The following is a 26527-nucleotide window of genomic DNA, read 5'->3' on the forward strand; positions in this document are numbered from 1 at the left end:
ATTTTAAATCAATTTGTTATAGCCTGGAGGAGGTTCTTGACGCCCTCTCTGCAGAAGATACTACGAAGCCAGAGGCAGCCGTGTCTGAAATGGAGGTTAATACAGATATTACACTGATTCCTCCACCTACTCCTGAGCCTTCCACTCCGTCTGTGACTGCTTATGATGATTTAATGTGCGAATTACAAACTACTCGCTGGCAAAGCCCCGCTGAACCCTCAATGCAACCACTATTATGGCCTGAACCTTCTGTTCTCTCTCAGCCTTGCTGCAGGGCTCCCAATCATCCATCTAAGCAGCCCGGTAATGAGGCTCTCAACCCCATCCCTGTTCAGCCTGGCTGTCGGGCTCTCAACTCTGTCCTGTCTCTTCCTTCCACGCATCAGTCTCCTCCGAAAGCCTGCTCTGCAGTCAGTCGGTCAGCCAGTGTTCAGGCCCCGGAAGGACCTGCGCCGCGGGCAGCCGGTTCACAGCCTGGTCCACGGGCCTCGGAAGTACCTGCACCGCGGGCAGCGGTTCACAGCCTGGTCCACGGGCCCCGGAAGGACCTGCACCGCGGGCAGCGGTTCACAGCCTGGTCCACGGGCCCCGGAAGGACCTGCACCGCGGGCAGCGGTTCACAGCCTGGTCCACGGGCCCCGGAAGGACCTGCGCCGCGGGCAGCGGTTCACAGCCTGGTCCACGGGCCTCGGAAAGACCTGCACCACGGGCAGCGGTTCACAGCCTGGTCCACGGACCTCGGAAAGACCTGCACCGCGGGCAGCCGGTTCACAGCCTGGTCCACGGGCCCCGGAAGGACCTGCACCGCGGGCAGCCGGTTCACAGCCTGGTCCACAGGCCCCGGAAGGACCTGCACCGCGGGCAGCGGTTCACAGCCTGGTCCACGGGCCCCGGAAGGACCTGCACCGCGGGCAGCGGTTCACAGCCTGGTCCACGGACCTCGGAGAGACCTGCACCGCGGGCAGCGGTTCACAGCCTGGTCCACGGGCCCCGGAAAGACCTGCACCGCGGGCAGCCGGTTCACAGCCTGGTCCACGGGCCCCAGAAGGACCTGCACCGCGGGCAGCGGTTCACAGCCTGGTCCACGGGCCCCGGAAAGACCTGCACCGCGGGCAGCGGTTCACAGCCTGGTCCACGGGCCCCGGAAAGACCTGCACCGCGGGCAGCGGTTCACAGCCTGGTCCACGGGCCCCGGAAAGACCTGCACCGCGGGCAGCGGTTCACAGCCTGGTCCACGGGCCCCGGAAGGACCTGCACCGCGGGCAGCGGTTCACAGCCTGGTCCACGGGCCCCGGAAAGACCTGCACCGCGGGCAGCCGGTTCACAGCCTGGTCCACGGGCCCCGGAAAGACCTGCACCGCGGGCAGCCGGTTCACAGCCTGGTCCACGGACCTCGGAAGGACCTGCACCGCGGGCAGCCGGTTCACAGCCTGGTCCACGGGCCCCGGAGAGACCTGCACCGCGGACAGCCGGTTCACAGCCTGGTCCACGGACCTCGGAAGGACCTGCACCGCGGGCAGCCGGTTCACAGCCTGGTCCACGGGCCCCGGAAAGACCTGCACCGCGGGCAGCGGTTCACAGCCTGGTCCACGGGCCCCGGAAGGACCTGCACCGCGGGCAGCCGGTTCACAGCCTGGTCCACGGGCCCCGGAGAGACCTGCACCGCGGGCAGCGGTTCACAGCCTGGTCCACGGGCCCCGGAAGGACCTGCACCGCGGGCAGCGGTTCACAGCCTGGTCCACGGGCCCCGGAGAGACCTGCACCGCGGGCAGCGGTTCACAGCCTGGTCCACGGACCTCGGAGAGACCTGCACCGCGGGCAGCGGTTCACAGCCTGGTCCACGGGCCCCGGAAGGACCTGCACCGCGGGCAGCGGTTCACAGCCTGGTCCACGGGCCCCGGAAGGACCTGCACCGCGGGCAGCGGTTCACAGCCTGGTCCACGGGCCCCGGAAAGACCTGCACCGCGGGCAGCCGGTTCACAGCCTGGTCCACGGGCCCCGGAAAGACCTGCACCGCGGGCAGCCGGTTCACAGCCTGGTCCACGGACCTCGGAAGGACCTGCACCGCGGGCAGCCGGTTCACAGCCTGGTCCACGGGCCCCGGAGAGACCTGCACCGCGGACAGCCGGTTCACAGCCTGGTCCACGGACCTCGGAAGGACCTGCACCGCGGGCAGCCGGTTCACAGCCTGGTCCACGGGCCCCGGAAAGACCTGCACCGCGGGCAGCGGTTCACAGCCTGGTCCACGGGCCCCGGAAGGACCTGCACCGCGGGCAGCGGTTCACAGCCTGGTCCACGGGCCCCGGAGAGACCTGCACCGCGGGCAGCGGTTCACAGCCTGGTCCACGGACCTCGGAGAGACCTGCACCGCGGGCAGCGGTTCACAGCCTGGTCCACGGGCCCCGGAAGGACCTGCACCGCGGGCAGCGGTTCACAGCCTGGTCCACGGGCCCCGGAAGGACCTGCACCGCGGGCAGCGGTTCACAGCCTGGTCCACGGGCCCCGGAAGGACCTGCACCGCGGGCAGCGGTTCACAGCCTGGTCCACGGGCCCCGGAAGGACCTGCACCGCGGGCAGCCGGTTCACAGCCTGGTCCACGGGCCTCGGAAGGACCTGCACCGCGGGCAGCGGTTCACAGCCTGGTCCACGGGCCCCGGAAGGACCTGCACCACGGGCAGCCACGTGGTAGCCTGGCTTGCAGGCTGTCAACCTTTCCTCTCATCGTTCCAATTTCCTTCCTGTTTCTGGTCCGGCCACAACTGCGGTTGTCACATACATTGGCGAGGATGATAGGCCACTTATGGGAGTGATTCCTCAAGCCCGTGAACATGGTGACTCTGAGGCACTGCACTTTCCAGTACTTTTCCAGCCCCCTATGCCTGCCACTCCAGTCCCTGCACCCCCTGGGATCCAGCTGCTGCTCTTGCTCAACAAGCCAACAGTATTGACACACCTCAGGACGTATGGCCTGTGCCTCGGCAGCCTGTTGCCACTGTACTGCTGCCCCTGGTATTCCTGCCGCACAGGCTACCATCCAGCCAGATCCTCTCAATCCAGGCCAGCTTCAGCTACATGTGGCAAATTTGAAAAGCTTTCCTTTCAAATTTCTTAAAGCTCTTAAAGAAGCAGTCAAACAATGTGGCACTAATTCTCCTGTTGTCCGCTCCACTCTAAAAGCTTTGGCAGAGGACAAACGTCTGGTGCCAGATGACTGGGACTGTTGCGGCAAGGCGGTCTGAACACAATCTCAGTGTCTGCAGTTCAGAGACTGGTGGGCCAATGCTGTTCAGGAGCATGTCTGTAGAAACCAGGGAGCTAATCCTCCTACCAACATCTCAGAGAATCAGGGTCCTGTCTGGGTGCCCTAACTGTGTCCTGGCCCCAAGCCCAGAGACTCCAGAAGCAAAAGAGGAAGGCTCGCCCCTCCAACACGCAGACTTCAGAATCTGACCATCTCATCACCGCCTGGCCCTCTGATTCCTAATACTACGAATTCCAGACCACCTTCGTGGGGTCAAATTAAGACAATGTCTGACTAGGTAGGAAACTTTTTGCAGGAGAAAGGAATTCCAAGAACTACTCATACTCTTATCTTAGCTGCTGTTATGGGTTAAGCATACCCAGCTCATGGTCCTTTTCCCCGGCTAATCCGACCTATTTCATGGTCGGACTCCTCAGTGGAGGTCTATTCTAATAACAGTGCCTTCATGCCAGCCCCTAATGGTAACAGATTCCATGCTTAACCAGAAGAAGAAGGAATGATCTTTCATTTGTCTATTGGGTATAAATTTCAACCACTGTGTACAGGAAATGCTCCTGGGTGTTTGCTAACCAAAATTGGATGTGGACTGTGCCACCCGCAAGTAGCACCTCCTATCAAGGGGTGCGCACTAAAAACAGTCACAATCACAACGCAAATACTGCGTTAAAATACTGGAGCCAGCACACTGTGGTAGCTCTAAATGTAAAACACTAAAACCTAAAATCAGTGGCCTGAGGCCGGATGTGGTGGCTTAGGCCTGTAATCCCAGCACTTTGGAAGGCTGAGGCAGGTAGATCACTTGAGCTCAGGAGTTCAAGACCAGCCTGGCCAACATGGTGAAACCTGGTCTCTAGTAAAAACACAAAAATTAGCTGGGCGTGGTGGCAGGTATCTGTGGTCCCAGCTTCAGGAGGCTGAGGCAAGAGAATGGCTTAAACCCCAGAGGTGAAGATTGCAGTGAGCCAAGATCACACCACTGCACTCCAGCCTGGATGACAGAACAAGATCCTGTCTCAAAAAAAAGCAAAAAGCATTATCAGAGACTTGAATGCAAAGTAAAATCATGAAATTTCTAAAAGAAAAATTGGGCTAGGAAAAGAGCTCTCAGATAGAACTTTGAAAGTATAATCTGGCCAGGTGCAGTGGCTCATGCCTATAATCCCAGCACTTTGGAAGACCAAGGCAGGATGATCACCTGACGGTCAGGAGTTGGAGACCAGACTGACAAACATGGTGAAGCCCCATCTCTACTAAAAATAAAATATTAGCCAGGTGTTGTGGCGGGCACCTGTAATCTCAGCTACTCTGGAGGCTGAGGCAGGAGAATCACTTGAACCCAGGAGGCGCAGGTTGCAGTGAGCCAAGATCACACCACTAAACTCCAGAACTCCAGCCTAGGCAACAGAGAGACTCTGTCTTAAAAAAAAAAAAAAAAAAGAAAAGAAAAAAGAAAAGAAAGACAGACAGAAAGAGCATAATCCATTAAAAAAAATTATTTAATAAAGCAGACCTCACCAAAACCAAAAAGTTTTGCTCTACAAAACATACTGTTAAGGGAATGAAAAGACCAGCCACACACTGGGAGAAAATATTTGCAAATCACATATCCAAAAAACACAGTGTCCAAAAGATACAAATAATTCCCTAAACTCAACAATAAGAAACCAAAAAAATTCAACTTTTTAAAACTCTGCAAAAGACTTGAGCAAACATTTCCCCACAATACAGATGGCAAATAAGCATAGCAAAAGATACACAAGATTGTCAGTCATTCAGGACACACGAAACGCTAGGACATACCACTACATATCTACTGGAATGGCCACAGAAAAAAAGACTGACCTTACCAGGTGCTGATGAGAATGCGGTTAACCGGAACACGTACACATTGCTGGTGAAATGTAAAATGGTAGCACAATAGCACAACTATGGAAACCAGCTTGACAGTTTGAGATTAAATACATACTTAACATGAATCAGGCATTCAGTTAGGTTTAAGTATTGAACCTAAAGAAGTGAAAATTTATTTTCTCCTAAAAAGCTGTGCATGAAAGTTTACGGCAACTGGATTCATCACTGCCAGAACCTAGGAAAAATCCAAACACCCCTCAACGGGTACATGGATCAGCAAACTGGGGTCTGTCCAGTCAGCACTGCGCAGCAGCTAAAGAACAAACACTGGCAACAGTGGGCGTCAGTCTCAAGTACGTTTCCACCCCCGACTCGAGTCCGAACTCCAGAAAGGAAAACAGGCCTGAGGAAGGGCCCGTGGGCTGCCGGAGGCTGGACGTTGTAGATGGGTGGCCACAGAGAAATAGCACAAGGAAAACCTTCTGGGTGATGGGATTGTGGTGATTATTACAGGACTAAATCCTTCTCTCAAAATTTATAAAACTGTATATCGAAAAATTAATTTTACCATGCATAAAGTTAAAAAACAACAAATTGTTACACTAAAAAATAAGTATCTATAATCAATGACCTAAGGTTCTACCTAAAAAAAAAAAAAAAAAAAAAACCTAGAAAAAGAAGAGAAAATGAACCCAAGGTAAACAGGAGAAAGTCAATTATGAAAATAAGAGGAGAAATCAAAGAAATAAAGAGAGAAAACTAACAAAGCCAAAAGCTGATTCTTTGAGAACATCCACAACACTGATAAACTCTAGCTGGAGAGAGACTCAGGAATAAAGGGGGAAACACAAATTCCCCCATATCAGGAATGAAAGAAGGGCCATCAGTATAGAATGGGCAGATACTCAATGGCAAGTAAAGAAATGGTTAACAAGGTAAACAGTTAAAAACGAGAAATTATAAACTTTGTGCAATGAAATTTGACAATTTTGATGACACACACAAATTGCTTGAAAGATACAACTTATCACAACATGAAATAGAACACGACACGAAACAGAAACCCTAATACCCCTGACTGTTAAAGAAAATAAATTCATTGGCCAGGTACCATGGCTCACACCTGTAATCCCAGCACTTTGGGAGACCGAGGCGGGCGGATCACAAGGTCAAGAGATTGAGACCATCCTGGCTAACATGGTAAAACGCTGATTCTACTAAAAGTTAGCTAGGCATGGTGGTGGGCACCTGTGGTCCCAGCTACTTGGGAGGTTGAGGCAAAATAATTGCTTGAACCGGGGAGGTGGAGGTTGCAGTGAGCCGAGACTGCACCACTGCATTCCAGCCTGGCAACAGAGAGACACTGTTACTAAAAAAAAAAAAAAAAAAAAGAAAAGAAAATGAATTAACTGTCATAAATCTCTCTAGATACACAAACTCCAAATGGCTTCATTGTTGATGCTATGAAAACATACAAAGAAAAAATCACATCTATGTTAAATAACCTTTTTCAGAAAAGGGAGGAAGTGAAAAAATTCCTAATCTATTTCATGAGACTACCATAACCTTCATACCAAAGCCTTATGAAATACTGCCAAAAAAGAAAATTACAGACCAACATGCCCTCATGAACACAGGTAGAAATACCACTAACAAAGTATTAGCAAATGAAATCCAATAATACATGTGATATATTAAAAGGGCAGTACGTTACTACCAGGTATGGTTTCTCTTAGAATTGCAAGGTCAGTTTAATCTCCAAAAAAAAAAAAATCACGCAATAAAGTTAACTGTATTAGTAGAATAAAAGAGAAAAACACTGGCCGGGTGTGGTGGCTCACAACTGTAATCCCAGCACTTGGGAGGCCAAGGTGGGTAGATCACCTGAGGTCAGCAGTTTGAGACCAACCTGACCAACATGGAGAAACCCCGTCTCTACTAAAATTACAAAATTAGCTGGGTGCCGAGGTGTATGCCTGTAATCCTACTCAGGAGGCTGAAGCAAGAGAATCGCCTCAACCTGGGAGATGGAGATTGTGGTGAGCCGAGATCGTGCCATTGCACTCCAGCCCGGGCAAAAAGAGCAAACTCTACCTCAAAAAAAAAAAAAAGAGGTGGACGCGGTGGCTCACGCCTGTAAACCCAGCACTTTGGGAGGCTGAGGTGGGTGGATCATGAGGTAAAGAGATTGAGACCATCTTGGTCAATATGATGAAACCCCGTCTCTACTAAAAATACAAAAATTAGCTGGGGGTGATGGCACATGCCTATAGTCCCAGCTACTCCAGGGGCTGAGGCAGAAGAACTGCTTGAACCTGGGAGTCGGAGGTTGCAGTGAGCCAAGATCATCCCACTGCATTCCAGCCTGCCAACAGAGGGAGACTCCATCTCGAAAAAAGAGAGAGAGAAAGCCAACTAGAAGTATAATGAAACTTCTTCCATCTGATAAAAATGCACCTGTGAAAAACCTAAAGCCAACATACTTAATGGCAAAACACTGACCACTTCCCTCTAAGACAAGGAGCGGGGAAAGATGACTGCTCTAGCCAGTTTTAACTTTGTACTGGGAGTGCCACACACTGTAATAAGGGAAGTAACAAAAATTAGAAAGAAATGAAACTGTCTTTATTTGAAGATGGTGTTATCTTACACAGAAAAAGCCCAAAGGGGCCGAGTGTGGTGGCTCACGCCTGTAATCCCAGGACTTTGGGAGGCCAAGGCTGGCGGATCATGAGGTTAGGAGAACAAGACACAGTGAAACCACCCCCCTACTAAAAATACTCAAAATTAGCCAGGCGTGGTGGCACACATCTGTAATCTCAGCTACTCGGGAGGCTGAGGCAGGAAAATCCCTTGAACCCAGGAGGTGGAGGTTGCGGTGAGATGAGAATGTACCAGTGCAATCCAGCCTAGGCAACAGAGCAAGACTCTGTCTCAAAAAAAAAAAAAAAAAAAACCCCTAAGAAATCCACAAAACACTAATATACAAGGTAACAACAAGGTTAACATACAAAAGGTAAAAGGTGTATGTGTATGAATGTGTGTATTCACAGTAAACAATTAGATAATTATTGTAAATCTCATTTACAACAGTACAAAAAACCTAAAATATTAAGATATATTTAACAAAAGATATGTAAGATCTCTTTATTAAAACCTACAGAATAAGGGAGAAGGAAATGGTAAAATTAAAGAAACATCACAGAAAGGGAGCCCCAAGTTGAGGATAGTTAGGGTGGCTGGAGCCTCGGTGGTCGGCAACCAGCACCACCAGGCCAGGGGGACGGGAGCTCCACTTCCCGACACCCCTGAGAGATGCTTCTAGAAGACGGACATCTTCATTGACATAAAATGAAGGTAGAAAACGGCAAACACGTTTTCCTTCAAGGAACTGGAAACCTAACAAGAGTCAACCTTTAAACAGAATTTTACTTTTCTTATATAAAGCAAAATAAAATAACATCTGCACCTTTACATAAAATTAGGAGAATTTTTTATAAAACAGAAAACAAAGGATGTACAAATTTGCACATACCTGAAGAAAAATCCCAGAAGAAAATGTTAGGGATTGTCCTTATAAAGCTTTCATTTCATTCATTCATTCATTCATTCATTCATTCATTTGAGATGGAGTTTTTGCTCGTTACCCAGGCTGGAGTGCAATGGCGCGATCTCGGCTCACCGCAGCCTCCGCCTCCGCCTCCTGGGTTCAGGCAATTCTCTTGCCTCAGCCTCCTGAATAGCTGGGACTATAGGCACGCGCCACCATGCCCAGCTGATTTTTTGTATTTTTAGTAGAGACGGGGTTTCACCATGTTGACCAGAATGGTCTTGATCTCTCGATCTCATGATCCACCCGCCTCGGCCTCCCAAAGTGCTGGGATTACAGGCGTGAGCCACCGCGCCCGGCTCAATTATTTTCTAAAATTTTACTTTAACTTCTGGGATACATGTAAAGATCTTGCAAGACTGTTACACAGGTATACACATGCCATGGTGGTCTGCTGCATCCATCTCCCCCGTCGCCCACATTAGGCATTTCTCCCAATGTTATGCCTCCCCAATCTCCCCGTAAAGCTTTCAATTCTTAATGGAACTAAAATATTGTTCTTAATGGGAACTATTTTTAATGTATTTTTCATTATGTAAGTTTACATGTCAAATTCTAAAGCACTAAGGACAAATAAGACAATCTTTTTTTTGAAAATTAATCAATGTTTTTTAAAGGCATTCTTTTTTTTAAAAATAAGAGTCTTGCTCTGTTGCCCAGTTTGGAATGCAGTGGTATGATCTTGGCTCACTGCAATCTCGGCCTCCTGGGTTCAAGTGATTCTCCTGCCTCAGCCTCCTGAGTAATATTATAGGCACCGGCCGCCATGCCCAGCTAATTTTTGTGTTTTTAGAAGAGATGGCGTTTCACCATGTTGGCCAGGCTGGTCTTGAACTCCTGATCTCAAGTTATCTGCCCGCCTTGGCCTCCCAAAATGCTGGGATTACAGGCATGAGCCACTGCACCCACCCAGCCATAAAAGGCATTCTTCAATGTGACTCAAAATGATATTTTAAAATTTTGCCAAATATACAAGGTATCAACAGATACTAACACAGATAATTAATATCTCAGTAGCCTCTGTCAAAGAGAAATTAAAAGTGACAAACTGTAGGCAAATTTTTCCTTTTAACTTCTATGGTCCTCTCCAAAATTATTGTTTTTTTTAGTCAGGGTCCTGTTCTGTCATTACGACTGGATTACAGTGGCATGATCACAGTTCACTGCAGCCTCGGCCTCCCAGGCTCAAGTCATCTTTCTGCCTCAGCCTTCAGAGTAGCTGGTTACTATCAGTGCATGCCTGGCTAATTAAAAAAAAAAAAATTGTAGAGATGGGGTCTCAATATGTTGTCCAGGCTGACTGCAAATCCTGGGCTCAGGTGATCCTCCCACCTCAAGTTCCCAAAGTGCTGGGATTACAGGTGTGACACACTGAGCCTGGCCATAAAATTAATTTTGTCCCTTTTGGGTTTTTTTTGGAGACAGGGTCTCACACTTTGTTACCTAGGCTGGAGTGCAGCAGCACCATCTCAGCTCACTGCAGCCTCCATCTCCTGGGTTCAAGCGATTCTCTTACCTCAGCCTCCTAAGTGGCGTGTGTCACCACACCTGGCTACTTTCTGTATTTTTAGTAGAGGCGGGGTTTTGCCATGTTGTTCAGGCTGGTCTTGAACTCCTGAGCTCAAGTGATCCACACTCCTTAGCCTCCCAAAGTGCTGCAATTACAGGCGTGAGCCACCGTGACCGACCAATAAAATTAATTTTGAAAAGTATTATAAACATTATATGAGAAAACTGTCATCCTAGAAAGCCAAGGCCCCTGCCAATCACACCCACAGACTATGAGGCCCTCATGTAGGAGACACAGGCATAGCCAGGGGTCTGAGAGCCAAGGCCCCTGCCAATCACACCCACAAACTATGAGGCCCTGGTGCAGGAGACTCAGGTGTAGCCAGGAGCCTGAGAAGACCCTGTTCATCCTCAGTGCTGGAGAGTGGCTTACCTCATCCAGAGCGTGGCTTGCCATCCCATCCTGCTGTGCCTGCAGCTGCTGGCTCACACGCAGTATCTCTTCCTCTTTGTTGTGCAGAAATGCCTGTGGAAATAGTAGTAATAACAACCACGGTCATGACAGAGCTCACAGAGCCTTACTCTGACCCTGCAGATACAAAATGTCCTCCTTCAATAAGCTTACAGGTTTAAATTGGAAAATCAATTTCAAAATGTTTTTCTATTCAAGTCCTTTCTGTCCTTCAAGGTAGCTTTAAAATAAACCAGTAAGTAAATAAAATCTTCTCTGTTTAAAATGACAAATTAGGCCAGGCAAGGTAGCTCATTTCTGAAATCCCAGCACTTTACAAGGCCGAAGTGAGAGGATCACTTGAAGCCAGGAGTTTGAGACCAGCCTGGGCAAGAGAGTGAGATTCTATCTCTACTAAAAAAAAAAAAAATTCAGCCAGGTGTGGTGGTTCATGCCTGTAGTCCTGGCTACTGGGAAGGCTGAGGCAAGAGAATCGCTGGAGCCCAGGGGCTTGAGGCTACAGTGAGCTACGTTGTGCCACCTGGGAGACAGAAGGAGGCCCTGTCTGTTAAAAAATGAAATAACACAAATAAATAAAATGACATATTAGTGTGGATTTCAAAAATCAATTACTGGACTTTTCCAGGCAATCTGTCTCAAAACCATCAGCAAAGAAGTAGTAAAATGAGCTCTTATCTGTTTCTCATCTTATTAACTAAGGAAGAGTTTCCACAGGGAAAACAACTTGTCACCAGGATCAGCCTAAAACTCCCTTTTACTCCACAAAGGTTAAAATCATTCACATGTAGCCTTGGTGAGAGAACCAGACGTAGATGTCACCACCCTCAACTACCTCCCAGGCCGAGTCCGTTCACCAAGCCCGTGGTGCACGGCCATCACATGCGATTCTACACATCTTTCAGGAGCATCTGGAAAGTTAGGAATGCTCTACAATTTTGAATATCATCTCTACTATAAACAGGTTAGTTCTGGTTTTGTTTTTTGCTTCTAAAGCACAGCTACATGAAGATAACAGAAAAGATTTAAAAACAGATTTTTTATATACACTTACCATGTACCCACAAAAATTAAAAAATAAAATTTTAAAGATTTTTTTCCTATCATGCCAGTGGGAAGAGAAACAGTGAGTGGCCACTCACTGAAGTTACCTCCTTGAGAAGGGCAAGCCAGCCAGAGCCCCGCGCCTCTCTCAGTCCACAACTGCTGTCCCAGCCCCGACCATACTCAGATCCCCGACCGTCCTCAGATCCCCGGCTGTCCTCAGATCCCCGACCATCCTCAAATCCCCAACCATTCTCAGACCCCCATCTTCAGATCCCCAACCGTCCACAGATTCCCATCTTCAGATTCCTGGCCGTCTTCAGATCCCCAACCATCCTCAGATCCCTGGCCATCCTCAGATCCCCGGCCATCCTCAGATTCCCGGCCATCCTCAGATCCCCATCTTCAGATCCCTGGCTGTTCTCAGATCCCCGGCCGTCCTCAGATCCCCAACCATTCTCAGATCCCTGGCCATCCTCAGATCCCCGACCATCCTCAGATTCCCGGCCATCCTCAGATCCCCATCTTCAGATCCCTGGCCGTTCTCAGATCCCCGGCCATCCTCAGATCCCCAACCATCCTCAGATCCCTGGCCATCCTCAGATCCCCGACCGTCCTCAGATCCCCATCTTCAGATCCCCAACCATCCTCAGATCCCCGGCCATCCTCAGATCCCCATCTTCAGATCCCTGGCCGTTCTCAGATCCCCGGCCGTCCTCAGATCCCCAACCATCCTCAGATCCCTGGCCGTCCTGAGATCCCCATCTTCAGATCCCCAACCATCCTCAGATCCCCGGCCGTCCTCAGATCCCCATCTTCAGATCCCCAACCATCCTCAGATCCCTGACCATCCTCAGATCCCCATCCTCAGATCCCCGGTCGTCCTCAGATCCCCGGTCGTCCTCAGATCCCCGGCCGTTCTCAGATCCCTGACCATCCTCAGATCCCCGATCGTCCTCAGATCCCCAGTCGTCCTCAGATCCCCGGCCGTCCTCAGATCCCTGACCGTCCTCAGATCCCCGGTTGTCCTCAGATCCCCGACCGTCCTCAGATCCCCATCTTCAGATCCCCGGCCGTTCTCAGATCCCCAGTCGTTCTCAGATCCCCATCTTCAGATCCCCGGCCGTCCTCAGATCCCCGGTCATCCTCAGATCCCCGGTCGTCCTCAGATCCCCAACCGTCCTCAGATCCCCGGCCGTTCTCAGATTGCCATCCTCAGACCCCCGACCATCCCCAGATCCCCAACCATCCTCAGATCCCTGACCATCGGGGCTGCATTCAGAAAGCAGAATTTGGGACAGGGGTCTCGGGCTCCCAACTCAAGATCCCTGGAAAACTGCTCTGTGCACACGGCCCAGGTGGAATCAGGAGCTCTATGCAGCTGTCTGCCACATGGGGGCCACCGGCGTCTGTGAAGGCCAGACACTCCCCCGCCCCCCACCCACCCCCTGATGAGGGTTTGTAAGCAATACAAACTCGGGCGTCGTGCAGACCTTTTGTAGCTTACCTTCAAGCTCGTGTTCTCTTCCTGAAGTTCTCTGAGGCTGACGGCAGTCTGGTTGTTCTGCATGTTTAATTTTAGGTTCAGGTGCAGTATTTCTTCATTCTTACTTACTAAGTCACCTTCAATCTTTTCAAGCTGTTCTTTTAAGTCCAAAACCTTTCATTAAAACAAAAGAAGGGAAGTATTAAAAGTCATCTAATATCCTATTAAGAATTGTTTTAGAAATCATTAAAATAAGCTTTGAGAGATTTGAAAGCACATACCTAAAACAGATATTCCTTCCCTGTGCCTATACCCACATACAAATGGTAAAGCTGCAAGGAATACGGTGGTCACAAGCTCATCATCTGCGTTACTGGACGTCGGACCTTCCGGAGACGCCACTGGACACTGACCTGCAGTCCCACTTTGCACTCACCTCGCTCTCTCGCTGTAGGAGTGCGCTCTGTGTCACCTCTAATGGGGCTTCTGGACCCTGCGGAGGGCTGCCTGAAGGAGGCTGAAGATATCTGCCTGCATCCAGCGTAGACTGCAACGTGGACGCCAGAAGCAAGCTACTCATCTGCTGGTCCTTTAGCGCCTCTTTATCCTATTAAAAACAGGAAATCTATTTTAGGCAAATATTTGGGAATTCAGTACCTCAAACTGTGGCCTGTTAAAACACAGACCATCTTCAGCTGCTCCCAAAGCAGGCCAGGTGCACCTGCACGCACCTGCACTCAATGACACACCCGGCGCACCAGCACCCAGAACCCTGCCCTCTCCCGGAAGAGGCCTGCTGGTGCAGGACATGACCCAGAGCCACAGCCTGTGCCCGAGTCCACTGTGAGGAACTGAGCTACAGTAACAGTAACCACACTATTACCAATATATTCAAAACTCACAGAAACTTGCCAAAAAATGGGGCAATGGCTGACGGCATGCTGATACAATGAATATTACCTGCCCAGAAAAAATTTTTTAAAGAATTATCTAATATGCAGAAAACAGTCACAATGCATTACATGTGCAGGAGATTGGCATATAACATTGCATATAAAGTCCAATTTCACGAAGGGAAAAAAGCCATTTTTTAGCCCTGGCATCCCCTAAACCTCAGTATTCGTCTGCTGAATGGAGGCAGAAGGAAGGGGTGCAGGAACCCTGGAGCAGCTGTCACTGAAGCACAGGCAGTGGCCAGCCAGGGGACAACTCTGCTCCAAGCACAGGTGACGATGAGCAGTCTTCCCTGCCACACCGAACGGAAACACGTCAAGTCCTCAGGAAAGGCCCGACCTAGTAATTCTCGTCAGCACTTTCAAGAAACAACCCGACTTAGTAATTCTTGTCAGCACTTCCAAGAAACAAATATAACTGGCTGAGCGAGGTGGCTCACACCTATAACCCTAGCACTTTGGGAGGCCAAGGTGGGCGGATCACCTGAGGTCAAGAGATTGAGACCATCCTGGCCAACATGGTAAAACCCTGTCTCTACTAAAAATACAAAAATTGGCTGGGCGTGGTGGTGGGCGCCTGTGGTCTCAGCTACTCAGGAGGCTGAGGCAGGAGAATCGCTTGAACCCAGGAGGCAGAGGTTGCGGTGAGCCGAGAGCGCACCACTGCACTCCGTCTCAAAAAAAAAAAAAAAAAAAGAATCGGACACACCTGAGAAAGCCTCCTCTCATGTGTGAAGAAGGATTTGGGTCTGAGGGCCAAACGACTGATTCTAAAATCAAATTTCTTACTGAGCCTCACTTTCCAAGTAACCTTTCAACTTCTGGTGACAGAAAAGTCAGTTGAATTCCTTTTAGCTAAATGCTCACAAAGGAGGTGGGCAAAGCTGCTGCCTAGAAATGCAGACAGGCAGCCCTGCCCCCTCCAGCCACGAGACCTGCACCCAGCTCAGCACCGCAGCCCCTCTTTAAACTCTCAGACACAAACGAAAACAGAGCACCAGAAACAACAGCAATGCAAAACCATCAATGGAGAGCTTGCCACTGGGAGCTGACGTAGGTTGCTCAACCCAAAAACTGAAAGAATTACAAGGGGTTCTCATCAAAGTATTTAATAAGGTAAGTTTTTTTAACCTAAAATTAATAAATGTTTACTTTATGAAATATTAAGGATAAATTCAGAGTTCTTGAGACATAAAGAAATGTTATAAAATGCTACTATAGCAAATAAAAGCAAGTATCTCCAGAAAGGTCAAAGTGCGCTTGCTACCCAGTCACCAGTGACTTCTGTTTATCCCTGGCGCCTGTGTTTCTGGCGCAGACGTGGAGAGTGCGAGTGAAAAAGCAAGCCCTGCCCACTCCCCGCCAGCTCAGCGACGAAGCCATGTACGCGGGGACACCTCGCCACACGCCCAGCCACGAAGCAGAGGCGCTTTACTTGTTCCAACTCTTTCACAATGTTTTTCTGGTTTTCCAATTCTTCCTGGAGCTGGGCCACTTTTTTTCTGATGTGGACGTTCATCTCCTCCAGACGTTTAATCTCGTCTTCCTGCATTGATACTTGTCTATCTGCCGACTCTTTCTGTAGAGCCAATTCATTAAATCCATCCGACTTTTCTCTCAACTTTTGTTGTAACAACTCAACCTAAAACAACAAAAAATGCTTGAGAAATACAAGAGACTGTTTCACAAAAACCCGTCTTTCAAACGGACAGATGCCCTCCGCCCTCTCCTGGAGCCAAGCCGCACAGGGAAGCCTAAGGGAAGAACAACTGGGTGAAGGGTTACTACTCAGCAACAAAAAGAAAAAGCTAGGGCTACACTCGGCAACCTGGATCAATCTCCAGAGAGTTGGTGAACAGTGTCAGTCCCCAGAGATGGCAGACTTCACACATCAGAAAGATGGAAAAGTTTTAGAAGCAGACGACAACGATGGCTGCCGGAGAAAGAAGGACGGCATGGCCGGGAAAGGGCACGTGAGGGTCCCTGGAGGGCCGAAGGCGCTGCAGCGTCACCAGGTCCCATACCGGCTATGACACTGGGTTCCAGCTTTGCAGATGTGACATCTGGGGAACTGCACGTCTGCCCCGAGGGATCAGAGCCTTACCTCTAACAGCTGCGTGGGAATCCACCGTTAATTTTTTAAAAGAATAAACAAACCTACTGGAGCTTCCTCAGACAAAGGAAAGCAGGCGGCTGCGGCCCAAGCAAGAGTGAGAAGAGCGAGTGGGCAGAGGACAGTGCCCGTGGGCGTGGGGGAGCCCAGGTGCGGGTGCAGGGAGTGCCTGTCTCGTCGACGCCTCCTCACCTCTCCATCCAGCGGCGCCTGCTGCCGTTTTCACATACATGGAAGGCAAAAAGTTAAAAGAAAGTTAAAGCTTAATAACACAGCAGAAGACAGCGAGCCGCGGCACCGCACGCCATGTGAACTCACCTGGCTGTCATGAGTGCCCCAGGGCTGCGGCCTGGCCGCCTGGCGGAGCTGCCCCTCCAGCCTCCGAATCTCCTGCTGGAACTCCTCACGCTCGTGCTCCCGCTCGGCAGCCTGCTCCTGGGAGGAGAAGCAGCATGTTGGAGTCGCCTGACGGGGCCTGTGTGACCCTTGCAGCAAAGGCCCAGGCTTTCACGGCACATGGACTCCAAATTTCCCACTCGTCACAGCCCCTTTGTAAAAGGGAGGTAGTAAAGAAAAGCGGGCCTCTGCATGGAACACAGGAATGTCTGGAACTGGTGGGCAGGAGGACAAGAGCTGGTGAAAGCATGCAGTGCAGGCCCAGCCTGGCCCCAAAGGACGCCTCTGGGACTGAGAAGCAGTGTGGCAAGACCAGGGAAGACAGCCTTTGGAGGCCTGAGCCACAAACATGGGCAACCAAGACACCCACCAAGAGTCAGTGACCTGGGTGCCCCCGTGCAGCAGGTGTGGGACACCCTCCTCAACATCCCACCAGAGAAGCTTCTGTAACGATCTGGAAAGAAGCTCAGGCTGTAATGGCAGCTTTCAGTGATGCAAATAAAACGCATTATTCAGAATTCTTACATCCATGAATTGCCGCTGGCTGCGCAAATGCTTGTCCAGAGACGCCACCTGTTGTTCCAGGGCGGTGACAGCCTCTGCCTGCTTGGCACACCCGAGATGCTGAGACAGCTGTTCTTCCAACTCCAATTCCAAAATCTTCATCTGGGCGAGCAGGGCTGAGCGGTCCTTCTCAGCCTGCTTCTTGGTCTCCGACTGTTCTGTGACCAGATCCTCCACTTCCTTCCGGAGAGCTAAGGAGGCAAACCAGACAGAGATGGGGAACCCCTGCACCTCAGGGGCTGTACTGAGCAGGGCACACACGTGCATTTCCTGATGATGATTCCCTCAAAACCCACCCAAAATGAAGTCACAACTTTGGGGTAAAAAGCCCATCTTTTAAAACAAAATTGGCTAAAATAAACTTTTTAAGCCTGAGAAGAATACTTCTGAGTGACACATCAGGTAATTCTCTAGGAACTGTGTCTTCACAACACTCTCCCTGACAGAAACACACGTCTAAGACCCTCCCCACGCAAGCCCAGTCCCAACAGACACGGACGGAGCTGAGTGCCTGGGGCTGTGACATGTCGGGGGAAAGACGAATGCCCCGTTGGTAAATCAAAAGCAAATCTAGGCCAGGCACGGTGGCTCACACCTGTAATCCCAAGACTTTGGGGGGCCAAGGCAGGCAGATCACTTGAGGTCAGGAGTTTGAGACCAGCCTGAACATCGTGCTGAAATCCCATCTCTACTAAAAATACAAAAATCAGTCAGGCGTGGTGGTGCATGCCCGTAATCACAGCTACTCAGGAGGCTGAGGCAAGAAAATTACTTGAATCCGGAGCAGAGGGTGCAGTGAGCTGAGGTTGCAGTGAGCCAAGATCACTGCTGCACTCCAGTTTGGGCAGCAAAGTGAGACTCCGTCTCATAAATATAAATAAATAAAATTAACTGGGTATCACAGTTTAAATTTCTGTCCCCTCCAAAACTCATGCTGGAATTTCACTGCCAGTGTGGTTGTACTGGAGGGGCCTGTAAAAGGTGATTAGGCCAGAAGGGCTCCACCCTCACAGCAGCTGGGATACCTCGATCAGAGGCTGTGGCCATGGGCCCTCCCTCTCGGCCCTTCCGCCTCTGCTCCATAAAGATCCTGAGGAGCCAGCTCTCCACTCCAGAGGACGCAGCATGTAAGGCTCTACTAAAAAATACAAAAAATTAGCTGGGTATGGTGGCGCGTGCCCGTAATCCCAGCTACTCAGGAGGCTGAGGCAGGAGAATTGCCTGAACCCAGGAGGCGGAGGTTGCGGTGAGCCAAGATTGCGCCATTGCACTCCAGCCTGGGTAACAAGAGCGAAACTCCGTCTCAGGAAAAAAAAAAAAAAAAAAAGAAGCAGCAGAGACCGAGCCCTCACCAGACACCAAACCTGCTGGCACCTTCGCCTTAGGCTTCTCAGCCTCCAAAACTGCGAGCCACAAAGGTCTGTCTATGATGAATCCCCCAGCCTCAAGAATTCTGTTCTAGCAGCACAGACAGCCTGAGACCCAGGGTAGTGAAGCCCCAGCCCAAGTGCAAACCGCGGATTAAAAAGCGTCTTGAGAAAAGGGGCTCTCTGCTGCTGAATCCTTAAGTCTTTATTTATTACTGGTGTTTTTTTTTTTAGACGGAGTCTGACTCTGGGATTACAGGTGTGAGCAACCGCTCCCAGCCTGAATCCTGAAGTCTTTCAGCCATCCAAAAACTAAATTATTAAATTTGTACATGTTAATTGACATTTCACCAGTTTCCAAAAAAACATTTGATCTATAAAATTGTTAGTGTTTTATAACAAATTATCATGACCAAAGCAAGTAACATTCTCAATAAATGCTCACGCCGCTGTCCACAGCGACAGCGACTCTACTGAAAACATGCTGCCGTGGCAATGCCATTCACAATCTGGACGAGGGGTGGAGCCCGGGAACAGTTGCTCCCCAACTACAGTCCTGGCCCTGGACATGCCCCGGGCTCCACTCAGCCCAGAACATCACCATCTTCAGGGCCAAGGGCACTGGGCCCTGCCCTGGGGCTGGGCGCCTGCAACACACACGCAGCCTCAGGGAGGCACAGGAGAATCGCAATCCCTGCTGGCTGAGCAGGCGACCCCCATGCTGAGCAGGCCCAGGGGACTGAGCAGGCCCAGGCCCTCCTAGGAGACCAGAGCAGGGACCAGCCCAACAACAGTTACAACCGCCACAAGAGTTCCTGAAAAGCAGCACAAACTGTAGCTCAGGAACTGTAGTAAGTATCATCAGAGAAATGCTCCCGTGTTGCTGGGGAACTGAAATAAGACACTACCACCCACTTCTGCAAATACTGACGATTAGAGTATTGCTGTATTTATTGTTTGCCACAGAAGTTCTGAAGTTCCTTTCTTTAGTAAATATTTGCAAAATCCAGTGCAAACACACAGCACATCACACAGAAATCCCTCGTTTGTCTTTACAAACCTGAGTCCTTCTGTCCTGCAGTGACAGCCGTGCCTACGAATGAAAGTATACATTTACTGAGGCAGAAACAGAACCTGAGAGTTAGAGCCAGGGAAGGCTCCGGGCACCGACGCTGGCCTTCAACAATCTCTAGACTCAGCGTCCATCCTGCCCACAACTGCTGTGCAGGTGCAGCCCCATGGACTTTTTGAGGAAACAAAGACAACAATGGGACAGGCGACACCACCGGAAGAGGGCCACGAAACACGCCTCACAGCAGAGGAGGCGCCACAGAATACAGCCAGGCCGGGATGCTGAGCATGGGCCCTGCTAGGAGTGAGGTCAGGGCCACAGTGGGTATGCCGGTAGCCAGGGCGTGGTCACACAACTGCAGGTCCAGGGTGAAAGGAAAAGAAAGAAACCAGAGTGAGAAACTAAGGCAGGGTTAACTACATCGAAATGAAACCAAGAGGACCCCAGAGAAATGATGAGAATTTCCCAGTGACAAAACAGAGTTGGCCCAGGATGTGAAAGGGCTCCATGAGATCCCTGCCCAGCATGCCAAGCACGTGCCACTGCAGGGCCTGTGGTAAGCCTCAGCTTCTATCCTGGGGCCTGCAGGGACCCGACAGGCTGTGGATGCCCAGGGCCCATGGCCACCTGCCAGGGCAGTCCCTGGTGGGCCAGGCCTCACAGCAGGGGGTGAACCAGAGGCAAAGCAGCAGAGGGGTCACTACGGCCTTGGGAAGAAGCCTCCGTGGTGCTCAGCCCCATGTGCCCAGGCCCAGGGCACGACACCGGTGCTGGCCACAGGGGCCCTGGCCACTGGGCCTAGGCCTCGCCAGGCGGTTCAAGAATACACAGGCCGCACACCCCTTTCTCTGCCAGGAGTCCGGACTAACGAGGTGACTGGGCTGAAGTCCAAGGGCTCGTGGTGATAAAACACCAGGTGGTCTCCCCCGTCAAAGAGTGTGGCCCAGCTACCACTGGCTGGGCACGAAGACACTGGAAACAGGACAGCAGAATCCACAGGGTGGGGCCCGGCCACGAGGCGGCCCCTCGACAGCAGGGGGCAAGCAGAGAGCATCGGAGGAGACGCAACAACGGATGCCAGACACAACAGCAGAGCCGGAACAGAGACGCAGGCCCTGGGTGCTAAGAGCAATGCAGGACGTCCGAGTGTTCCTGAAAAGTCCCTGAGGAGATGCAGGAAAACGAGCGCCTCACAGGAAAACAAACGGCATCGAATCACGTCTCCAGCACAACTAGACTCGCAGAGGAGGCGACGGAGGAGACTCCAGGCCCTCCCAGCCCTCCCTCTGTGGACACACGTCGCACGGGGGCAGCCGCACTTGGAGGCCCGCGGGGAGACAACACTGGCCTGAGCCTGGCAGCAGCCAACTCCACAGTGAGGACTTCACAGCTGGCCAAGGAAAGGCCACCCAGAGCAAGGCCAAGGCCAAGCAGGCAGGCAGAAAGGAAACACCAAGAGCAGCAGGAAGGGCCCCACACTGGCAGGCGCGGCGAAAAAACACCGGCTTAGATGGACCAAAAGAAGACACTCACAGGTAGGGTTTTGTGTTTTGTTTGTTTGTTTGTTTGTTTGTTTTTGAGACAGTCTTGCTCTGTCGCCAGGCACCAGGCTGGAGTGCAGTGGCACAATCGCAGCTCACTGCAATCCCTCCTCCTGGGTTCGAGCAATTCTCCTGCCTCAGCCTCTCAAGTAGCTGGGACTACAGGTGCATGCCACCACGTCCAGCTAATTTTTGTATTTTTTGGTAGAGACGGGGTTTTACCATGTTGCTCAGGATGGTCTCGATCTCTTGATCTCGTGATCTGCCCACCTTGGCCTCCCAAAGTCCTGGGATTACAGGTGTGAGCCACCATGTCCGGATTACAGGTAGGATTTTTTAAAAAGTCATGAACACGGTATCCACATGAGCCACAACTATAACAGAGCATTAAAAAAGACTCAAAATGAAAGGACAAGAAAAAGATATACAAGGGGAAAAACACCAGGCTAATCCTTCAACCTCAGAAATGTATGTAAAAAACAGAAACAGGATAAACAGGAATGACAAAAATGAACTAAAAAAAGAAGATGACAAAGTCTGGATGTGATCGTAGAGTTTTAAACACTCAGCAAGACAATGCCTTCCACACTGGCCAAAGAATCACAAGCTTGTGTGACCCAAATGTCAACACGAGCACCAGAGGTGGAAAGGCTGGGGCACAAGCAGGAGGCACGACCTGAACCCCCAGCCTGCGAGGCGGCAAACATGCCTGCCGGCGTCCAACCCAAAAAGCCCAGAGCGAAGAAAGCCAGAAACCACAGGAGCTGGCTGGGCCAGTGACTCACACTTGTAATCCCAGCACTTTGGGAGACTAAGGCAGGTGGATCACTTGAGGTCAGGAGTTCAAGACCAGCCTGGCCAACGTGGTGAAACTCCATCTCCACCAAAAATATAAAAAATCAGCCGGGTGTGGTGATGCATGCCTATAATTCCAGCTACTCAGAAGGCTGGGGCAGGAGAATTGCTTGAATCTGTGAGCCGACATCATGCCACTGCACAGCAGCCTGGGCGACAGGGCAAGACTCTGTCTCAAAAAAAAAAAAAAAGAAAAAAGAAAAGAAAAGAAAAAAAAAGAAACCCTAGGAGCAAGAAATCACAGGAACGAGAGCAAAAATCAGCGAGACAGAAGACAGCAAATGAGAATGGCCACAAAAATTAAAAGCCGGTTGTTTTCTAAAGAGAAAAATGTAAAAAAGAAATACTTTTTGAAATAAAAAATGAGACTTCTGAATTGGCTGAGATGGTTCCTTCGATGCCCAAGCTTATAACTCCAGTTTGTGTTGGGAAGGGATAACCCCGAGACCACAAACGTCCTGGAAGGAATGAAAAGCATCGGCTCCTCTGCCTCCTGAGCTCCTGAGATCCCAGGAGTGCGAGGCGTCTGTGGGGTGGGAGCCTGAGATCCCATGAGTGCAGTGTCTATGGGTTGGGAGCCCGAGATCCCAGGAGTGAGGGGCGTCTGAGGTGTGGGAGCCTGAGATCCCAGGAGTGCAGAGTGTCTGTGGGTTGGGAGCCTGAGATCCCAGGAGTGCGGGGCATCTGCGGGGTGGGAGCCTGAGATCCCAGGAGTGCAGGGCGTCTGCGGGGTGGGAGCCCGAGATCCCAGGAGTGCGGGGCGTCTGCGGGGTGGGAGCCTGAGATCCCGGGAGTGCAGAGAGTCTGCGGGGTGGGAGCCCGAGATCCCAGGAGTGCGGGGTGTCTACAGGATAGAAGAGTGGGCATGTGGGTGGCAGGACCAGCCCGATACGAGCTGAAAAGGCATGGGGAGAAAGCCAGAGTCAGAGGCATCAACCAGGGAGGCATGGCATCGGGACTGAGGGCAGACATCCCAGCCCTGGGAAAAGCCTTTGCTCACTCAAGCTCAGCAAGGTACTGAAGATACAGTTCCCTGCAGGCTCGACATTTTAAGCTTCTTATGTTTTGACTGTTTTCATTTTAAATGCCTTTAAAACCAAAGCATCTAAAAATCTGAAATGATATAAACTAACTCTGTTAGAACGATGTTCTCCTAACTGGGGTTAGCATCAGGCCCTCGGCTGCTTTTAATGAGATCGTACAGCAGCTCTCGTTTGCCACTTGGCTCTGCTGCCCGCGGCTGCTGCTGGACTCAGAACTCCTCTGAATTCCACCTCAGAGGTGGGGACCCTCCAACCAGCAGGGCCGACAGACAACCCACCTTCTCCGAAAGGGCAGCAAGGCCAGCGGACCCCTCACTGATCCCGCACAAGCTTCCCACGCCCAGCGATCTAGAGAAGCAGCGTGCTGGTTTACACTTGGCCCTCTAGAGACACTGAGCATCCCCAGGAGCTGGGGAAGCCGTGGCAGCCGCGCCTACGTCCCACAGCTCGCACTGTTCTCCAGAGCCCACACTCCTCACCAGTTTCTCTGGCCTCAGCGTCCGCGGCTGCGGCCTCCCCCTGGCTCGACAGACAGGCACACTCCTCCCTCAGTGCCGCCTGCTCCTGCTCCGCCTGCTGCAGCTGCTGCCTCAGGCTCTCTAGCTCCAAGACCAGGCGGTGCTCGGAATCCTCCTTCGCGGCCAGCGCCTTCTGCAGATCCGCAGTCTCTACCTTGAATCCCTCGAGGGTACCTTTGGAGGACACAGAGATGCTCTGAGAAAACCAGCCCTGGGTGCAGAGCTGACATCACCCCATATCCACACCTGCTCCACGGTTTGCATAGAGACCTCAAGCAAGGAGACCCGTGAGACAAGCGCCTCGGGCAACGGAGGACGGCCTGCTGGGAGGGAGGAACCCGGACGCTGCCCCGGAGGGCAGCAGAGCTAAGAGCCGGAGGCTTTTAGAACACAGCTGGGGGCCTCCAATGACCCTGTCAGCCACAGCAGCTCCCAAACGCCCTGTTCCTCCCAAACCATGGGTGCCTCCCACTGTTGGCTTTGTTTTACACTTCACTTTTAAAACCCCATCCGAAGGCTTCCTTCCTTCAGCGAGGCCGGGCCTGCTCCCGCGACAGCTCCAGGCACCCAAGGCCCGCGCTGCTCACCCTGCGTCTTGTGCAGCTCCAGTGTCAGCTCTGCCTTTGCTGCGTTCTCCTCCTTCAAGCACTCCAGCAGCTCCTGGTGCTTCCTGACAACCTGTGCCGTCTCTTCATTTTTAAAACTAAATTCTTTTTCAAAACGAGAATGAATTTGGCGTGCTTCTTCCAACTGTTAAAACACATTTACAAATCAAAACTCCAGATCAAAAAATAACTGAAGCTTACGTTACTTCTACCCCCAGGCCCTTCAGGCCGTCACCACCCAGGCAGTGCCAGGGCCCCAGTCTCCAACGAGCACCCTGCAAACGGCCCCCCCCCGGCCTCCCAGCTCAGCCCTGGTCCCTCTCCCTTCCTCCAGACACTCCCCTGGCAAGTGTGTCCAGTCTGGGACTCCCAGACCATCTACAGGCTGAGGCCCAGAGTCACCTCTGAATTCAAAACTTAACAAAAAATGATTTTTTTCTTTTGAGACAGGGTCTCGTTCTGTCACCCAGGCTGGAGTGCAGTGGAACAATCATGACTCACTGCAGTCAGCCTCGGCCTCCTGAGGCTGCCTCAGTCTCCTGAGTAGCTGGGTCCGCAGGTGCATGCCACCCACGCCTGGCTAAATTAAAAAAGAAAATAAAATTTGTACAGATGGGAGTCTTGCTATGTTGCCCAGGCTGGCTCAAACTCCCGGGCTCAAGTGAACATCCTACCTCAGCCTCCCAAAGTGCTGGAACTACAGGAATGAGCGTTGTATCTGCCTGAAAAAAGGATCTTTGATTGATTACCATGCATTCCTATTTAATGTCTTTTTTAATTATCTAAAATGTCCTAAGAAGATTTTAAAAACAGCTTCCTTTTTCAGTGATAATCTCTAAATATGAAAACATGCCATATGGACTTGCAATGGTGCATGAAGTGAAGTGAAATAAATGTGCCTATGTATTATCCAAATTAAACTGATTCTATCACATTCAGAGCAAGCCCACTTCCTCATCTGATTCAGAGAAGCCTCCTCCCTGGGGAGAAACCCACGAGACTACGGCTGACACCGGCGTCCACCAGGCTTGTGAGGCAACATCAGCTACTCGGTCCTCACCTGCCTGCTAGAGTCCAGGGCCATCTCCAGCAGTCCATCCACGGCCAGGCTGAGGCTCTGGAAGACCCTCCGGATGGGCTGCTCACATTCCCGCACACTTTCTGGGCTCATGAGAAAGCTTTCACGCATGTGGCTGCTAATCTCAGCCGCGGAAGACATCTCTGCACATTCAGACAGGGTTCTGTCCAACTCCGGCAGGGCTGCGTCAGACCACGTCTCCTCCAGCGCCGGAGCTGAAAGATGGGCAATATCGGCTCACGGGGCTCAGCGAGCAAGTTGGCCGCAGCCACGACAGCCACAGCAACAGGGCATCTCAGAATGAGAACCGAGAACCGAGAACCGAGAACCAAGACGAGACAGCACATGTCGCAGGAGCTGGCAAACTTAGCCCAGACCCCAGTCTCAGCCTACTCTAAGTGCAGGAACTAGTAGGAAACCAGGAAAGCAGGGTCTTCCTGGAGGATCCTCTCTGAGAGCTCCAGGCCCACATAGGGGCTGCAAGCACAAGGCAGGCGGCTGGGGGCCTGGTCCCGGCACACTCACCTGCCAACAGGGCCAGGCCTGTGCCCGTGTCGTCCAGACAGAGTCCCACACGCTCCCCAATCCGGCTCCTTAGGGTGATGGCTGCCCTCAGCGTCTCTCCAAACAAACCCAGCAGCCTGCGCAGGGCATCCTGGAGGGCCCCTCTGAGACAGAAAACACCCATGAGGTGAGCTGGTCATGACATGGGAACCCACCCCAGATACTGCTGAGGGGCTGACCACCAGTCTGCACGACTCAGCCCACCGCCACCTGTCCCTGCGGGGACGGAAGACACAATCCTCACTCCCATGAGCACGGGAAGCCGAGACCACAGACAAGACGGCCACGGGGCACCCACTCCAGGACGTGGGCTTCCTAGGTGAGGTCTTCCTGATGCCATTTCTGATTTGCAAAAGGTACCATATTACGAACGCAACGAGCCCGTCCTGCAGGTATGCGATGTGAGCGCATACTGTAAATCACCCAGGAGCGGCACACAGGCTCCGTCTCTCCCCTGGAGCACAGGCTGCACCAGCCAGCGGTTTTACAAGATGTCTGTCCAACACCAATCACGCCTAAGCCGCACGTTCACAGGAGTCGCACGGTGAGAGGAGGATGGCATTTCCCAGCCTCCCTCTGGGCCTCGTGGACGTGTGGTCTGAGATGCTTCTGTTTTTACACACAGGG

The 26527-nt window shown here is 51.5% G+C and overlaps 1 protein-coding gene across 8 annotated transcripts in view; it reads right to left on the reverse strand.

Annotated features, from left to right (window-relative positions):
- Nucleotides 1-26527, reverse strand: part of PCNT (pericentrin) — a 123253-nt gene that overhangs the window by 33269 nt on the left and 63457 nt on the right. For 4 of the 8 annotated variants that reach the window (XM_074389374.1, XM_074389372.1, XM_074389368.1 and 1 more), the window contains 13 exons: nucleotides 25862-26004; nucleotides 25319-25551; nucleotides 24933-24980; nucleotides 24241-24403; nucleotides 23615-23827; nucleotides 19685-19717; nucleotides 17219-17448; nucleotides 16616-16732; nucleotides 16490-16510; nucleotides 15620-15826; nucleotides 13668-13838; nucleotides 13253-13405; nucleotides 10666-10758 (listed from right to left, as the gene is read on the reverse strand). In XM_074389374.1, the coding sequence (XP_074245475.1) occupies nucleotides 10666-10758; nucleotides 13253-13405; nucleotides 13668-13838; nucleotides 15620-15826; nucleotides 16490-16510; nucleotides 16616-16732; nucleotides 17219-17448; nucleotides 19685-19717; nucleotides 23615-23827; nucleotides 24241-24403; nucleotides 24933-24980; nucleotides 25319-25551; nucleotides 25862-26004 (1825 nt within the window). The remainder of the gene's footprint in view (nucleotides 1-10665; nucleotides 10759-13252; nucleotides 13406-13667; nucleotides 13839-15619; nucleotides 15827-16489; nucleotides 16511-16615; nucleotides 16733-17218; nucleotides 17449-19684; nucleotides 19718-23614; nucleotides 23828-24240; nucleotides 24404-24932; nucleotides 24981-25318; nucleotides 25552-25861; nucleotides 26005-26527) is intronic. The other 4 variants (XM_074389369.1, XM_074389371.1, XM_074389370.1 and 1 more) reach the window with 4 other exon arrangements.

The sequence above is a fragment of the Saimiri boliviensis genome, chromosome 18 (genome assembly GCF_048565385.1).
Source record: "Saimiri boliviensis isolate mSaiBol1 chromosome 18, mSaiBol1.pri, whole genome shotgun sequence".
NCBI classification, from domain to species: domain Eukaryota; kingdom Metazoa; phylum Chordata; class Mammalia; order Primates; family Cebidae; genus Saimiri; species Saimiri boliviensis.